Source organism: Oncorhynchus keta, unplaced genomic scaffold, assembly GCF_023373465.1.
Source record: "Oncorhynchus keta strain PuntledgeMale-10-30-2019 unplaced genomic scaffold, Oket_V2 Un_scaffold_275_pilon_pilon, whole genome shotgun sequence".
In the NCBI taxonomy this organism is placed as follows: Eukaryota; Metazoa; Chordata; class Actinopteri; order Salmoniformes; family Salmonidae; genus Oncorhynchus; species Oncorhynchus keta.
This window is the reverse complement of record NW_026290897.1, coordinates 881467-899938: the sequence shown is the minus strand read 5'-3', so window position 1 is coordinate 899938 and position 18472 is coordinate 881467. Positions and strand designations below refer to the sequence as shown.

Below are 18472 nucleotides of genomic sequence, written 5' to 3'. Positions count from 1 at the left end.
CCTCTGATTTAGTTCAAATCCAATTCCCTTTTTGAGTTTTCCTTCATTAAACAGTCCAAAATCACATTGTAAAATTGTGTTAACAGTATCATACTCACTCATTCATCTTATACAACAATTAGATGTAAACCTTATATCTGGGGCTATTATATAAACAACGTTATGGTAATGTGGACACACCGTCTCCCATGAGCGTCCCAAGTTGTGACAAACGGACCAGTTCATAGCTGGATTCTTCGCCGATCTTTTACACTTTCTCCGGAACATGAAATTTGTTTGTACCTCTAGTTCTGTGAGGTGGAAGGATTTCCTTTGTCTCCATGAAAAACGACTCTCTATAACTGTGTGTCCATGAGGTCTTCTCAGGAATTTACGACCTCTGACCACAGCAGCCTAGTTGAAGGAGGAAAGGGGGAGGCAGGGAGAGGGGGATGGGCTTGCTATACCCAAAAAGGCCAACGTCACGACAGCTGTAACCTAACAAAACACTTTCAGAAGGTACTGTTTAAATTCTACAAAACCTACTGAGTATTCCCTACAATAATGGTACTGCTGCACCTAAAATAGTTTTTGCTCTATAAACCCAGCCTGGTCTCATAAACTGAAAGTAACATAGTAGATGTATATTGGGGATGGTCAAATTCGTATGATATGTTAAGTTTGTATGGTTACATAAAACAAGTCATTACTTATGGCAAAAACTAAAGAAGGTTGGTTAAACGTAACATATTATAAATGTAGTTTCTCTGAATCACATACATAATAATGTGGTCCTTCTGTAGCACAGTTGGTAGAGCATGGCGCTTGTAACGCCAGGGTAGTGGGTTCGATTCCCGGGACTACCCATACGTAGAATGTATGCACACATGACTGTAAGTCGCTTTGGATAAAAGCGTCTGCTAAATGGCATATATATATATATATAATATGAAATGCTCTAAGTCCAGTTTGGGCTACTGCATAGCAACCACTGGTTTATATATACATTAGCAAACAGACAGAGGCTGCTGTTTGGAAGCAAACGCACCATCTTGGCACTCCCCCACCATTGTAAAACATATTTTGGAAGCTATAGAAATGTTGAGTTGCGTTCCCATGCAAAACTAGACAGATAGCTAACAACTAAGTCTTCAATAAAACTCCCAAGGCGTGACTTTTCTTGAATGAATATATTGAAAACGTTTATGTTGTGAAACTGCAAAATACAGAAAAGAATATACTTTAGTGTTCAATTCACACCGACATACTGTAGATGTACATTAAACATTTGAAGTTGCATAAATACAAAGCACGCGCTAAGGTACCATGCATCTGGCATGATGCCAAACCATATAGCTAATTGTTAACCATATGGTAATTGCTCCTTTCATTACTCTAATAATGTATAACCATCTATGTAGAATAACAAAGCATATTACACTAAAAACAGTAACAAAACTACAGTATTGTATACTTTACAATTCGTTTGCATGACGCATGAGCAAAGTAATACAGCTAACGACATACACAAAAGGCATTGCAATTTGTGAGTAAATGCAACCAACATTGATATGTAAGAAACTCTATCAATAACAAGATTATCATCATTAGCTAAATGCTTGAATCGAACTTACAAACAAATATTTTTCCAAGGCTGAAGCGTGACAAGAAATAACTACATTGAAAGACCTGCACCGTAGCGTTGTTTGTAGCTGCTTCTATGCGTGCAAAACAAATTCTGAACTTCCCGTTTGCGTTGACTTTCTAAGTACCAGAAAGCGCCACTAGGGGGCAAATAACACCATTGAACACAATGAAAATCCAATTTAACCATTGTAATAAAATAATCTGTTACCTTCTAACAGGATGGCAGCACATATGTACTAATGCATTAATTTGTTTTAGCCTTAATGCATAATTTTAAATGATATTGTGAGCTAAACATACAAATAATATATATATATATTTAAATCCTTACAGTATAATTTTTAGAAAGTACTAATCCTACTGTCCCCACTACTGTTGTGACTACAACACAAAAAAATACTTAATATTTTGTCCTTGGAATTATTAAAGGAAATATTGAAAATTCCATTCATTCCTATGGAAGCCTGCTTTTCTGATGATTGCCAACATGGTCCACCGGTGGCTTCAAAAACTCTATTTGGCCAAAACATAGCATATGCAATCCAGGGTCTAATACGTCATTGGTAGCGACCTAGTAGCGCAAAAAAACAGGTCTGCTTGTATGTATACTGGTATTTCTGCAATAAAAAATAAAACGGAAATATGCATGGCCTGTCAGGTCTGTCCTACATAAATTAAGATCGCCTAAATGGCCCCAAAAAAATGTTTTCATGGATGTTTGGGCTCTAAAATGTGTTTATTAAGATCAAGTTTGATCTCAAATGTAAAGTATTTTAAAGTTAACTACAAATCTAAATATTTAAATAAGTAGCGATCCATTCTGACGACTGCATTTGTCGTCACACAGGCTCCTGGTTGACTCTTTAATGCAGGATGAAAACGACTACATTGACCATGAACCTTTGCTAGTTACGGCCACTTTCACCATGATCCATAGCGTTACTTTGATGCCATCGTAGAGGAAGTGGAATAGAGAAGCTGACTCGGTGGAAAATCTGTCTCCCTGTTGTAGGTGTTTTTTGTTGTTCGCGCTGTTTCGCCCCCCCAAGCAATGAGTTTTTGTTTGGAGGTCAATGAGTCGAATTTGGTCAACCAAAAAAATAATTGCTTATTTGCGACGTGACGTTTATTTGACCGAATAGAAGTTTCATAATGCTTAAGGTGTTACAAGTGTACTGATTTAAGTAGGACACGTGAGATCCAGGCTACTTTGGCTATGCATATACAGTGTTCCCAAGTGGCGCAGCGGTCTAAGGCACTGCATCTCAGTGCTAGAGGCATCACTACAGACCCTGGATTGATTCCAGGCTGTATCATAACCGGAAAGAAATAATTTGTTCTTAACTGACTTTCCTAGTTGAATAAAACAATTAAATTACTTGAGACTAGTAGCATATCATCTCTTGCCATTGAATACAAGCGGGTGGTGTCAACAACCCTCATCGAATATTCAAAATACATTCAACAATCTGATGTATCCACCAATCCAATCCAAAGAAAGGATAGGCGGGCGCGAGACAGCCCGTTGTGCCACTTTGTCGTCAACGACTCCCAATGTCAGTATATCCATAATCTTTGGTGCCACTCAGCAATATCACGCAATCGGGAATTTTACGTAGGAATTATGGATGACGTCTTTATCACGATATACTGTTTTTAATGTCTATGGTTATACCTCAGAAATAAATCATTGTTGGATACCTTTACCTTTGCTTTTCTTTGTGATGATAGCCAAAGGGTTTCACTGGGTTGATATCTGGTCTGTTACTAGTGCCGTTTCAACTAGTTTTATCTTGTTCTTGATACCATGTCTTGTTTTGAAGTGTTTTGACTGATGTGTCACTTCTATGCTAATATGGCAAAAATTCACTAACTAACCAACAAATGTACAACGTATTTAACCATTGTTACCCTTGCAAGGCTTCCGGCCCAGATGGCATCCCTCGTCGCCCCTAGTCACTCCCTCAGAGCATGTGCAGACCAGCTGGCTGGAGTCTTTATGGACATATTCAATCTCTCCCTATTCCAGTCTGCTGTCCCCACATGCTTCAAAATGTCCACCATTGTTCCTGTACCCAAGAAAGCAAAGTTAACTGAACTACACGACTATTGCCCTGTAGCACTCACTTCGGTCATCATTAAGTGCTTTGAGAGACTAGTCAAGGATCATATCACCTCTACCTTACCTGACACCCTAGACCCACTTCAATTTGCTTACTGCCCCAATAGATCCACAGACGATGCAATCGCTATCGCACTGCACACTGCCCTATCCCATCTGGACAAGAGGAATACCTATGTAAGAATGCTGTTCATTGACTATAGCTCAGCATTCAACACCATTGTACACTCCAAGCTCATGATTAAGATTGGGGCCCAGGGACCCATACTGTGCAACTGGTTCCTGGACTTCGTGACGGGCTGCCCACAGGTGGTGAAGGTAGGAAACAACAACTCCACTTTGCTGATCCTCAACACAGGGGCCCCATAAGTGTGTGTGCTCAGCCCCCTCCTGTACTCCCTGTTCACCCATGATTGCATGGCCATGCACGCCTCCAACTCAATCATCAAGTTTGTAGATGACACAAAAGTAGTAGGCCTGATTACCAACAATGATGAGGCAGTCTACAGGCAGGAGGTGAGGGAAAATAACCTCTAACTCAACATCAACAAAACAAAGGAGCTGATGGCAGACTTCAGGAAACAGCAGAGGGAGCATGCCCCTATCCACATTGACGGGACTGAAGTGGAGAAGATGTTAAGCTTCAAGTTCCTCGGCGTACACCTCACACAGACTGGGTGGTGATGAAAGCGCAACAGCGTCTCTTCAACCTCAGAAGGCTGAAGAAATTTGTATTGGCACATAAAACCCTCACAAACTTTGACAGATGCACAATTGAGAGAATCCTGTCGGGCTCTATCACCGCCTGGTATGGCAACTGCACCGCCCGCAACCACAGTGCTCTCCAGACGGTGGTGCCGTCTGACCAAAACATCACTGGGGGCAAACTACCTGCCATCCAGGACATCTACAGCACCCAATGTCACAGGAAGGCCAAAAAGATAATCAAGGACAACACCCACCCGAGCCACTGCCTGTTCACCCCGCTATAATCCAGGAGGTAAGGTCAGTCAGTACAGGCGCATCAAAGCTGGGACCGAGAGACTGAGAAACAGCTTCTACCTCAAGGCCATCAGACTGTTAAATAGGCGTCACTAGCACCTTAGAGGCTGTTGCCCTATATACATATACTTGAAATCACTGGCCACTTTAATAATTGGAACACTAGTCACTTTAATGTTTACATATTTTGTGCTACTCATCTCATATGTATGTACTGTATTCTATTCTATTCTACTGTATTTTAGTCTATGCCGTGCTGACATTGCTCATCTTAATATTTATATAATCCATTCCTTTTCTTTACATTTGTGTGTATTGTTAGACATTACTTGTTAGATATTACTGCACTGTTGGAGCTAGAAACACAATCATTTCGCTACACCTGCAATAACATCTGCTAAACATGTGTATGTGACCGATTTGTATTTGAGAGACAACAAGCGCTTATTGATCACATTTATGTTTTTAATAAGCATTGGAGACGAAATATAGTTAACATGTTGTCAACAATCAAAGCCAACCCCGTCTGTTTTTCCCAATAGTTGCGCATTCTAAACAAACCAACCCATCTATACACATTCTGTGTTCTGCGCAACTCGGACATTTCTGAGTTTCCTAGTTCCGACTAGTTTTTTATTTTATTTTATTTTTATTAACAATAAACCAATACAGAAAGTACATAAGGGAACACAAGTATATATAGATTATAAACAATGGACAATCGAGCTAGGAGGTACAATATCACATTACACAATTACACAAGGACATTAAGGGACATACTTACAATTATAACAGCTTTTTTGTTAGTAGAGTATTGAACTGTCTAAAAATACAGTTCAATTTATTTTTGTAGGGTAAGAAAAATTGTTTTTTTGTTTGTAAATTTACATTTGTGTATATGAAATTCGGCCAAAAGAATAATGAAATGAATTAGATAAATATGTTTCAGCTTATTTCTATCGTATGTAAAGAATCCAAGAATCCAAGTACATCTCTCCACAATAGTGTAAAATCTTCATAAATGTGTTCAATTATAAATCTACTGATGTCTTGCCACAATTTTCTTACATGAATACAATGCCAAAAAAGATACAACACTGTTTCTGGGTGGTCAATACAAAAGGAGCAATTTGAGTTGATGTTTTCCTTAAACCTCTTCATATAGTGGTTGGCAGGATAATATTTATGAATAATTTTAAAGGAAACTTCCTTAATTTTGTTAACAAGTAGGTATGTGTGTGGCAACATCCAAACTTTTCCCCAAAAGATATTATCAATAAATCCATTCCAATAAGGCAAGACATAAGGTATAGATAGATACAACATCCTGCTGAAACAAGGTTTGTATCGCTCTGTTGTTGAATGGACCGAAAGAGAAACAAATCTTTCCTTCTGATGAGTCAACAGGGTCAATAGAAGGTAGGCTCTGAGGGTCAGGTCCTGAGCAAATGGCGTCTAAAACAATTGCAAAATCTTTAGGTGTTACAGGGACCTTGTATATGATAAGTGATACGAATTCCGTAAAAATGATTACTGTTAATTTTTATTGTTTATTTCACTTTTGTATATTATCTACCTCACTTGCTTTGGCAATGTTAACACATGTTCCCATGCCAATAAAGCCCCTTGAATTTAATTGAATAGAGCGCCTAGTTCCGACGAGTACCTGAATGCGGCATAACAGCATGACTTAAAAAGTGATAGAACGTCAGCGAATCATATTTCAGACACTTTATCCACGAATTGTTAAAAGCCAATAGAAATATCCCTGGTGAATAGGAAACGCCCATCATGAGCTCTTAGGTTGATTTCCGGTATCTGTGAGATTGCTTAGCTAGCCAGTTACCCAAATAATTGCGGTGCACCTTTTTTTGTTTTGACCAGTGGTGATTGTAACAACGTCCTTTAAAACGCACATATTGAATTTGTTCACATAAATGGGCAAGTTTTGAACAGGAACTTGTTGGAATTTTCGTTCAGGGAAGGTAAGCTGGCAACTGGATACTAGCTAGCTACCCATAGCTTTCAAGCTATGTAACGTTAGCTGGTTAGTTTGCAAGGTAGTATAACTGGTTAGTTTGCAAGGTAGTATAACTGGTTAGTTTGCTAAGTTTGTTGTGAATAACGTTCCTTTCATTCGTTTATCGAGTCGTAAAGTATGCATTTTTCATTATGGAAAATATGCAACAATGCTAGATCCCATCGCAAATGAATATGTATGCTTGATTTGTTATTGCAAACCTGGCGTTCAGCTAACAAACTGGACGTATCTTGTTAACGATCTAGCTAGCTACTGTAACTATATATAGCTTAACTAACTAGTTATGTGTTCAAAGTAATTTTGCATCATGAGTTGCCTGCGTAGAAACACGTGAACCAACACGGATACAATGTCAACATTGCTAGTTGGCATAGTAGTTAGCTAAGCAAATATCTTAGTTTACTAACTTGTCAACTGCTGTAGCCAACGGCAAAAACAATGCGCTTTGGTAATATGTGAATAAAATAATGAATCTAACTAGGCTAACATTCAACCTCCATGTTAAACAACCATTAACACCAGTTTGGATTATTTCCCGGTGAGGTTTAAAGTGCTTGGCCTGGCAGAGACGTAACAGTTAGGCCTGTTTGACGTTATGACATGAATGCGGCAAGTCTGTCTGAGCAGCAGCATGGTCCATAGATCAGAGAGTCAGCAGCTGTCATTGAGTTCAGGTTGCCCCATTGTGTGTGTGCTGAACAGAGGGCCTCATGTGTCATTTGGTCTCGTGTGGCTCAGTTGGTAGAGCATGGCGCTTTCAACGCCAGGGTGCCAGGGTTGTGGGTTCGATTTGTCATGGGAGACCAGTACGAAGATGGCCCTAAATGAATCAAAATTAATCAAAATGTAACGTTTGTTCTGTTAATTCTACCCCCAGTGACGCTAGCGAATGGCACAGGCAACACTTGTTGTGGGACGGACAATTTAATGAACCTGAACCCATTCTGGAGCATGTCTACCAATACTGGTCGTAAGGTAAGGGAGCGCTCTTCCTCTTCTGCACTGAAAGCCAACTTCTGTCAAGTTCACCCAACACACAAGCGAGCTGAAAGACAAAAAAACAGGATCTTCAAAAGTTCCCAAAGAGACCCCCACACATTGAAAGTAAGCCTAGTGTGGTCTGTCTCCCTAACATTTTCCCACAAAGACAGCATGGCTTCCTTGAAGCTTTGTGCATTTTATACCTGTTACCATCTGTCTTTAGTTTGAGAGTATTCTTGGACTGGAATTGTGGCATGGGAATGTTTAACTTGTGGTGTCCTCTAATAACGCATTAGGCCGACTCATGCCTTTTCGCCAACTCCTTGCCAGGGACACTCCTTTGCAATCTCATCCCGAAAGAGGGCTGTTTCAGGGTCGCCTTTTACTACCTGGTGCTCTGTAGTGCTGTGGCGATACCATTATCGCAATATTTAAAAAATGAAGACACGAAGCCGACCGAACTCTTTGGTACTTTTTTATTTTAAAAATGTTTTTATTTCACCTTTATTTAACCAGGTAGGCAAGTTGAGAAAAAGTTATCATTTACAATTGCGACCTGGCCAAGATAAAGCAAAGCAGTTCGACAGATACAACGACAGTTACACATGGAGTAAAACAAACATACAGTCAATAATACAGTATAAACAAGTCTATATACAATGTGAGCAAATGAGGTGAGAAGGGCGGTAAAGGCAAAGGCCATGGTGCCAAAGTAAATACAATACAGCAAGTAAAACACTGGAATGGTAGTTTTGCAATGGAAGAATGTGCAAAGTAGAAATAAAAATAATGGGCTGCAAAGGAGCAAAATAAATTAAATGCAGTTGGGAAAGAGGTAGTTTGGGCTAAATTATAGGTGGGCTATGTACAGGTGCAGCAATCTGTGAGCTGCTCTGACAGTTGGTGCTTAAAGCTAAAGCTAGTGAGGGAGAAGTGTTTCCAGTTTCAGAGATTTTTGTAGTTCGTTCCAGACATTGGCAGCAGAGAACTGGAAGAAGAGGCGGCCAAAGAAAGAATTGGTTTTGGGGGTGACTAGAGAGATATACCTGCTGGAGCGTGTGCTACAGGTGGGAGATGCTATGGTGACCAGCGAGCTGAGATAAGGGGGGGACTTTACCTAGCAGGGTCTTGTAGATGACATGGAGCCAGTGGGTTTGGCGACGAGTATGAAGCGAGGGCCAGCCAACGAGAGCGTACAGGTCGCAATGGTCGGTAGTATATGGGGCTTTGGTGACAACGGATTGCACTGTGATAGACTGCATCCAATTTGTTGAGTAGGGTATTGGAGGCTATTTTGTAAATGACATCGCCAAAGTCGAGGATTGGTAGGATGGTCAGTTTACAAGGGTATGTTTGGCAGCATGAGTGAAGGATGCTTTGTTGCAAAATAGGAAGCCAATTCTAGATTTCATTTTGGATTGGAGATGTTTGATATGGGTCTGGAAGGAGAGTTTACAGTCTAACCAGACACCTAAGTATTTGTAGTTGTCCACATATTCTAAGTCAGAGCCGTCCAGAGTAGTGATGTTGGACAGGCGGGTAGGTGCAGGTAGCGATCGGTTGAAGAGCATGCATTTACTTTTACTTGTATTTAAGAGCAATTGGAGGCCACGGAAGGAGAGTTGTAATGGCATTGAAGCTTGCCTGGAGGGTTGTTAAGTGTCCAAAGAAGGGCCAGAAGTATACAGAATGGTGTCGTCTGCGTAGAGGTGGATCAGAGACTCACCAGCAGCAAGAGCTACCTCATTGATGTATACAGAGAAGAGTCGGTCCAAGAATTGAACCCTGTGGCACCCCCAGAGACTGCCAGAGGTCTGGACAGCAGACCCTCCGATTTGACACACTGAACTCTATCAGAGAAGTAGTTGGTGAACAAGGCGAAGCAATCATTTGAGAAACCAAGGCTGTCGAGTCTGCCGATGAGGATGTGGTGATTGACGGAGTCGAAAGCCTTGGCCAGATCAATGAATACGACTGCACAGTAATGTTTCTTATCGATGGCGGTTAAGATATCGTTTAGGACCTTGAGCGTGGCTGAGGTGCACCCATGACCAGCTCTGAAACCAGATTGCATAGCAGCGAAGGTATGGTGAGATTTGAAATGGTTGGTAATCTGTTTGTTGACTTGGCTTTCGAAGACCTTAGAAAGGCATGGTAGGATAGATATAGGTCTGTAGCAGTTTGGGTCAAGAGTGTCCCCCCCTTTGAAGAGGGGGATGACCGCAGCTGCTTTCCAATCTTTGGGAATCTCAGACGACACAAGGTTGAACAGGCTAGTAATAGGGGTGGCAACAATTTCGGCAGATAATTTTATAAAGGGTCCAGATTGTCTAGCCCGGCTGATTTGTAGGGGTCCAGATTTTGCAGCTCTTTCAGAAACTCAGCTGAAAGGATTTGGGAGAAGGAGAAATGGGGCTTGGGCGAGTTTCTGTTGGGGGTGCAGTGCTGTTGACCGGGATAGGCGTAGCCAGGTGGAAAGCATGGCCAGCCGTAGAAAAATGCTTATTGAAACTCTCAATTATGGTGGATTTATCAGTGGTGACAGTGTTTCCTATCTTGTGGGCAGCTGGGAGGAGGTGTTCTTATTCTCCATGGACTTTACAGTGTCCCAGAACTTTTTTGAGTTAGTGTTGCAGGAAGCAAATTTCTGCTTGAAAAAGCTGGCCTTGGCTTTTCTAAGTGCCTGTGTATAATGGTTTCTAGCTTCCCTGAACAGCTGCATAACCTGCTATATGTAAAATATTGACCAGAGCAATGGTGAACTTCTCAACTGTGCAGTGCTTTTTGTTTTGTTTGCTAATTGCTAAGATTCAGTTGGGTGAAAAGCTGTTTGCCATGCATCTGCTGTTTGTTATTGCCATTGTTTGTTGTCTGCATACCTCAATGACTTCGGCGAGAAAGGGAGGCACCAACTTTAGTTTAGCATACAGGCGTCACATTGGAGAAGTAGCTCTGCCCGTAGTGACATAGGTGTGACTACTCTCTGTCCTGCCTTGTCAGATGAATGGTTCACTCATTGCTCTGTGCCTCAACTTTAATACTTCTACAACGTGGTTTGTTTTATGGCACACACTGTGAACCTGAATTATTTCTGTAGTTGCAGAGATGGGCCTTGAGGATTTGTTGCTGAGGTGTTCTTTTGCTTACAGGCATCCCTCCTGCTGTGAACTAGCCTATCCTCCCCTGTGCTTCCCACTGAGCTAGCATTGGCAGGATATGATGCAGGCTGTATTTAGGGATGCTTTCTCTCACCTCCTGTGGAACGAGGAGATTGATGCCAGTCAACTATGAAACCCGAGAGGTCGTCACCTCATGCATATTTATTGCCCAGGGCTCAATATGTGCTCCCACTGCTGCCTGTGTTGTTTTGTAGTTTGACAACAGAGCTTGCCTCTCTCTATGCAGATAGATGTAACTAACAGACTTGCTTAAAATTAGTAGTCTGCCTTGTCTCTTGTGATTCTGCAACATGATGAATAAAGTTTGGCAAAGTGGTTTCAATCTAAACATACTCCCCTCCTTGTAATAATCAATGCTACCAGTTTTTATTTCCTTGACATATATATTGAGTTGTTAAATGCCTTTTGTTCACTCTTCTGCTGAGCAGAGATCTGACTGTGAGGAACAGAGTGGAGAGCAGCAGCAACAAAGAGCCAGTCCAGCCCGTCCTAGCTTTGGGAAGAAGCAGCTTCCCTCCATCCCCAAGAATGCAGTCCCCATCACCAAGCCTGCCTCTCCTGCCGCCACGGCCCAGTTGGCCAACGGAACACATGCCTCCTACGGTCCATTCTACCTGGAGTACTCGCTGCTGGCTGAGTTGTAAGTACTGGCCCCAGATCAGACTTTATTTTGGGTAGTGGATGTAGTAGACACACTGGCTCTGTTTGAATAGCTTTTAAAATGTGTCATTCCTCCCTCCTTTGCTAACGGTAATCACTGATCTTTGTGACTGGATAAGTGAAGTTAAGATTGGTATTCACCAGTCCAACCATGTCAGATCATTGATTAGCCTACCTGAAGGAAAGGAAGCATGCATATTTGATTATATTTGAACCACTTATGTAAATAATTTAGAGAAGCTGTTGACGAAACCACACAATTTCCATGTCTATTTTCTGCTGCATTGATTTAATTCCATGTTACCTTGTGACCCACAGCACACTAGTGATCAAGCAAAAACTACCTGGAATCTATGTGCAGCCATCCTACAAATCAGCATTGAGTAAGAGCCTATTTTTGTTATTTTATTTAACCTTTATTTAACTAGGCAAGTCAGTTAAGAGCAAATTCTTATTTACAATGACGGCCAAACTCCGGGCGAAGCTGGGCCAATTGTGCACCTCCCTATGGGACTCCCAATCACGGCCGGATGTGATGCAGTCTGGATTCGAACCAGAGACTGCAGTGACACCTCTTGCACTGAGATGCAGTGCCTTTGACCGCTGTGCCACTCGGGAGCCCAAATCTGTCATCCTGTTTGACTACATAATCTATACATAACCTTTACAAAATTAATGATTTTCTCTTCATTCCAGTGTGGTTCGGGGTCATTTTCATCAGACATGGCTTGTACCAGGATGGAGTCTTCAAGTTCACTGTGTATATTCCAGATAACTATCCTGATGGTGAATGTCCTGTGAGTACTTTTGTGGACCTGCTGTAACACTACAACACAGCTGTTTACACAAAATAAAGCAATTTATTTGCTTTACACAACATTTCAAAGGTTATTGTTTTCGGCATTTCCTGCTTTGGTGGCAAAGGCTGAGACTGTGATTGGTTTGTGACTGTCATACAGTGCATTCGGAAAGTATTCAGACCCCTTGACTTTTTCCACATTGTTGCGTTACAGCCTTATTCTAAAATATAGTTTTAGTTTTTTTCCCCTCATCAATGCAAAACAGGTTTACATTTTTTTGTGCAAATTGCAAATCACATTGACATAATTATTCAGACCCTTTACTCAATATTTTGTTGAAGTACCTTTGGCAGCGATTACAGCCTCAGTTCTTCGTGGGTGTGATGCGAAAAGCTTCGTACACCTGTATTTGGAGAGTTTCTCCAATTCTCTGCAGATCCTCTCAAGCTTAGTCAGGTTTGATGGAGTGTCACTGCACAAATATTTTCAGGTCTCTCCAGAGATTCTCTGGCTGGGCCACACAAGGACAGAGACTTGTCCTGAAGCCACTCCTGTGTTTTGGCTGTGTCATTGTCCTGTTGGAAGGTGAACCTTTGTCCCAATCTGAGGTCCTGAGCGCTCTGGAGCAGGCTTTCATCAAGAACCTCTGTATTTTGCTCTGTTCATCTTTCCCTCGATCCTGACTAGTTTCCCAGTCCCTGCCTCTGGAAAAACATCCCCACAGCATGTCTGCCACCACCATGCTTCAAGGTAGGGATGGTATTGGCCAAGTGAAGAACGGTGCCTGGTTTCCTCCAGACATGATGCTTGGCATTCAGGCCAAAAAGTTCAATCTTGATTTCAGCAGACCAGAAAAACTAATTGATGGAGCGCTGCAGAGAGGGTTTTCCTTCTGGAAGGTTCTCCCACCTCCCTGACCAAGGCCATTTGCCCCGATTTTGTTTTTTTGTTCCCCCCCCCATGGCTTGGTTTTTGCTCTGACGTCAACTGTGGGACCTTATATAGACTGGTCTGTGCCTTTCCAAATCATTTTCAATCAATTTAATTTACTACAGGTGGACTCCAATGCGGTTGTGGAAAGCTCAATTTCGAGTGTCATAGCAAAGGGTCTGTAAAGGTATTTGTTTTATTTTTCTAAACCTGTTTTCACTTTTTCATTGAGGTATTGTGTATAGTTATTTAATCAAGTTTAGACTAAGGCTAATGTAACAAAATGTGAAAAGTTAAGGGATTTTAATTCTTTCTGAATGCGCTGTATGGTGGTACATTGAAATGTGGTGTTTTAGTACTGTTAGAATATTGCATAAATACCATGTTCTCTCCTGTACCACCATTTAGAGAGTGGTGTTTGATATCCCAGTCTTCCACCCACTAGTGGACCCTGTTTCAGGAGAGCTTGATGTCAGGAGAGCCTTCACCAAGTGGAGGTCGGTACATGGCTTCTATCCCCAGATCATTACATCCAAATTAATGAGGGCGATTTGGAAATGGGTGTTTGTCTGGTACATGTGGCTTGATATTTTTCCCGTTAGTGTACTGTCTGCTCCACCATGTACTAGCCACTACTACACAGCCTTACACATCCCATGATAGGCTAAATGCAGTTACTACCTTTTGATCTCTGATATTACTGCATCATGTTGTGATTGATATGTCTGATACAGTGCTGTCCCTGAGAGTTGAACTGTGTGGGGCTGTCTGTAGTGTGCCTTGGTTAGAACTGACATGCGTTACATCAAGGCCCAGTGTTTACTCTGCTGTTCCAGCTCTGTTCCTCATGGCCTGTTTCTTCAGCTGGACAGTGACACAGCCTTGTAAGGTCTTCTCCTCTTAAACCTCAGTCTCTATCAGCTGAAGGTGGATTTATAGGAGCTCGGCACTATACCTTGTAATGAATGGGGAAAGTTGTCCATGACATTCTCACTGGAAACCTGTTTGTCATTATGGTGTATATGTCACACTTTGGCTGTGCACTACTGGTGTTTGAGCAGTGCTACTGTTGGGTATTTCACTAGTCTGAGATGAAACTATGCACCATGGAATGCCTTTATGATACTTGTGTATTTACTGTGACTGGAGTTGTATTTGGTTTGCCATTATGTTGAGAGAATCAAATGTCTCCCTGTGGACATGAAGGCGTAATCACAACCACATCTGGCAAGTCCTGATGTATGCACGCACGGTGTTCTACAAGATCAACACTATGGAACCACTCAACCCAGAAGCTGCTGTGCTGTAAGTCTGTACTTGTTCACTTTATCCTCACAGCCTTCCTTCTCTTCCTTCTGTACATGGAAACTGGGCCACGTGTATGTATGTATGTGACCTGGGTCAGTTTATATAGGTCAACAAGCAAGCTAGTTGTGTTCCTATTGTGTACTGTGAAACTAAAATTAATAGACCACACATTTATTTGCTTTAATCACTGAACCCAACCAGTGCTTATTAGAGACGGGCTTCTGTTTATTTGAGCCAGGTGTGTATTTCTTTAATGCACACAGCTTTTGCACAAAATGTTGAAGACTACCACACTTAATTGTGACCAGTATAAACATACAAATCTATCGCAGATCATGCACCCCCCGATTTGGCACTTCGGCACCATGGAGAGCTTGAATTTGACGTTTATTTTTGATTACGAGCAATGTTTTTAATGCACGTGACTGGGATTATCAGAGCTGTGTCCATGGTAACTTTATAAACAATGAATTTAGACCCATTGATTATTTCCTGAAATGTGTCCCGATGCCCAGCTACTAAAAGGGACAGGCGGCTGTTTGAGACTGTTTAATTGAAATGTTGAGGTATTCTGTTAGGAGTAAAACAATCTTAATTCCCTGAGCTAATTAATTAGATTGGCCAGGTGGGGGCAATTATCACTCCACACTGTATTGACTGGCGAATTGTTTGTGTAATCATGTTTTTTTCAGGTATGACAAGGATGTGCAGTTGTTCAAAAGCAAGGTGATAGACAGCGTCAAACTATGCAACAGTCACCTCTTCGACCAGCCCAAGATGGACGATCCTTATGCAATAAGGTTGGTAGTAGGAAATGCTCCTCATTCCTGGAATTCCATTACTCATTCTCATAGCTCATGAACAATCTGAACATTGAGTCTACATTTTTTTTGTTTTTATAAGAAACCTGCAGCATATGAAAGGAGATGCAATAAAGGGTTGCGAATTGTTTCCTTTTGGGGGTTTTTGTGCTTAATTTTCCAGTTTCTCTTCATGGAACCCAGCAATCCACGACGAGGCGAAGGAACGGATGTTCTCACACAAAGTGAGTTTTCTAAACCCCAGTAGTGTGATTTCAGACTAATGTAAAAGGACACAAAGCTCTGAGTCTTGTCTGCTATGGTCCAAGGACTCAGGTTCCCTCTGAGCTCACTCTCCCAAAAGAGGCTTGTTTTACCCCAATGAGAACCAGCAGGGCTGTGATTGGTGAAGCTGTGTGAGCTGCCATTTGTTTCTATGGTGCTAGCTGACCAGTGTGGTAATGCGTGTCTGTTATTCTAGAGACGGCCTGAGGATCACCACAAGGGGCTGCAGGTGTCAGGACTGTCTTGGGTGAAGCCCGGATCCACACAACCCTTCAGCAAAGATGACAACCCTCCCCAGAGCTGAGCTAATCCTACAGTCCTAGTCAGCAGCCACTAGAGGAAGATGCAGAGCAGAATGCCACGCCACAGACTAGCTTCAGCAGCCGTTCAGTCGTGTGAATAGGAACTGAACAAGTTGAATGGACTTAATTTTACGTTGCAACACTTGCGCTCAGCTTTAAAAGCATTATAGGCATCTTGTGCTCAAACAGCTATAGAACTAAAAATGTGTATATTATGTAAGTAAATCAACAATGATAACTGGTTGTCTTAGTAACACAGACTACAATGCAATCAGAGCTTTTCCCTTTATTTTCCCCTCTGCTCTTTGCACATGCTTGGGTTTGGTCTATGAAGATAACCACTCAAAGCTGGTTGAAAGGTAAGAATAAAAATCAGCATTAATTATAGGTATACTGTATGGGTGGACTATGGATTCATAACTGTTTGTTAAGGTGGGCTCAGGACAGTTATTGTTTATTATTGGGACTGACAATGGACTCTGACCTTGGGTGTTCTTTTTCCCCAAAACATTTGACTCAAATCAAATTAGAGCAACACTACATTTTTGGGGTAAGGGAAATGTGCGTTCTTTTGGATTACGGGTTAGTGTCTTATATTTCTCTTTACTGTGTAAACTATAGGTAATATGGATAATATATATTGCAGACTGAGCAGCAGGCAAGTGTGGTTTTAAATAATATGCTAAGTTAAATAATCATATCCATCTTTACGTTGCTTTTAATTCATTTTGAATGTTCTATTTAGCCTTATTGAGCTGATTTAAAGGTTTGTGTAAATATAAAAAATGTCTATGGGAATGGCAGCCCTCCACAGACAACATTGTTTTGCTCAAAGCTGTTGGATACTTGGCACAATTTATATAGCTGGGAAATGATGTAAACACATGCTGCCGTCTGGACTGTTGAAGTTGGCAAAACAATGTGTACTATACTTCCCATTTTACCTTTCTTATATGGAACCCAAACCTCAGTGAACAGTTTGTGCTGTATAGGCAATGAGTTTTGAACGCTTTTCTTTGAAAGGAAATAAACACGACAATGCATACCAATGACTGTGTATATATTTGTATTTGTTTAACCCTTTAACTAGGCAAGTCTGTAAATAAGAATAGGTTCTTAACTATGATGGCCAAACCCGGGACGACGCTGGGCCAATTGTACGCTGTTTTATGGTACAACCTGGAATCGAACCAGGGTGTCTAGTGACGCCTCAAGCACAGATGTAGTGCCTTAGACTGCTGCGATGTACATGTTGTGATTTAGGTTTGAGCTAAGCACGGTTTTCATTGGACTAGCTGTGGCGATCTAAGTAGCCTTTATTAATCACAAGGGTGTGTGGGTCATGTTGGATTTCCTCACTGAGTGATTTAAACGGTAGATGGGTTACTTATAGACCAGGGGTATTCAACTCTTAAAGGCACTGAATGGTCATTCTGATGTCTGCATTGGTCATGTACCATTTATGGTGATATGCCTCTTCAGAAGCCAGGGCATTCATACTTCCAGAGCTGATGTCAAGGAAGCGAGTTGTATTTAATACAGGACCTCCCGCCCGACCAACGGTCAACCGATCATGTCAATGCGGAGCTATATGGAGCCCACTTCATTGTTACAAAATTTGAGCCGCAGGGCAATGTGGTACAGAGCTCAACTTGGCCTCTACGTGACTCCGCAATTGCGTCACAACATCCATCGACCACATTTTCAGATCAAGCATACATTTGCTCTAAGTAAATTTAACTGGAGAGGTTGATATCCAGGGGTGAACATACTAACGATGTTAGTGTTGAAACATGAACTGACAGGTTTGCTATGACACAATTTATGCTTTATCTAAAAATGTGTTTGGAGGGTGACGCAATTTCGAGGCCAACAGAGGCACGCAGAGGCCAAAAAAGTTTAACTTTCCCCAGTAATTATTTCAGAATTAATGCATGTGCTTTGATTTTACTTTCAGATTAATAAAAAATCTGGTTGGATTTCATGGATTTTAGAAAACCTTTTCACTATTTCTGGTCTCATGCTGTCATGCATAGATTTACGGTTCCACGTCAAGACCATAGTGACTTGGTTTAGCAGTACCGTCAAGAGCCATTGGGGGTCACCACACACCAACGACAGGTTGCCATGTTTTTTTTCTCACTATCTCGCCTGTCAGAGTCAACATTATTATTCGGGAGACTACAGGTTTGTGTAATCAAAGTAAAACCTCCGCGGATTGGCTTCAAACCTACCGCGGCCATCTTGTGTGTCATGCCTTTATAACCAATTTAGTCTATTTCTTATTTTATTTTACATATCAGGAGTTATTATGACAAATTTGAATATGAAATTTTGTCCATGTGGAACCGGCTCCAAATGTAATCTGAGATAAAAATTGAACGAGTCCTCAACTGTCCAATCAGAGAGCAAGTAACTGATATGCAAATTATGTCA

The 18472-nt window shown here is 41.4% G+C and overlaps 1 protein-coding gene across 2 annotated transcripts; it reads left to right on the top strand.

Annotated features, from left to right (window-relative positions):
- The first annotated feature begins 6530 nt into the window (after positions 1–6530).
- On the top strand, positions 6531–17085 carry LOC118360827 (AKT-interacting protein-like). 2 transcript variants are annotated; one of them, XM_035740279.2, is made up of 11 exons: positions 6531–6735; positions 7669–7766; positions 11380–11591; positions 11930–11994; positions 12308–12408; positions 13750–13838; positions 14178–14225; positions 14548–14646; positions 15342–15449; positions 15634–15694; positions 15931–17085. In XM_035740279.2, exons 2-11 carry the CDS (start codon positions 7719–7721, stop codon positions 16036–16038), a joined length of 939 nt encoding a protein of 312 aa, XP_035596172.1. In that variant the 5' UTR covers positions 6531–6735; positions 7669–7718; the 3' UTR covers positions 16039–17085. The 2 variants fall into 2 exon arrangements, with proteins under 2 accessions (XP_035596172.1, XP_035596180.1); XM_035740287.2 differs by lacking the exon at positions 14178–14225 and having other exon boundaries at positions 6532–6735.
- The last annotated feature ends 1387 nt before the right edge of the window (positions 17086–18472 follow it).

Coding starts and splice junctions, on each gene's coding strand:
- LOC118360827 (XM_035740279.2), top strand. CDS start 7,719: ATGAACCTGAACCCATTCTGGAGCATGTCTACCAATACTGGTCGTAAG. Junction 14,647..15,341: donor AACCCAGAAGCTGCTGTGCT/GTAAGTCTGTAC, acceptor TGTTTTTTTCAG/GTATGACAAGGATGTGCAGT. Junction 15,695..15,930: donor AACGGATGTTCTCACACAAA/GTGAGTTTTCTA, acceptor CTGTTATTCTAG/AGACGGCCTGAGGATCACCA.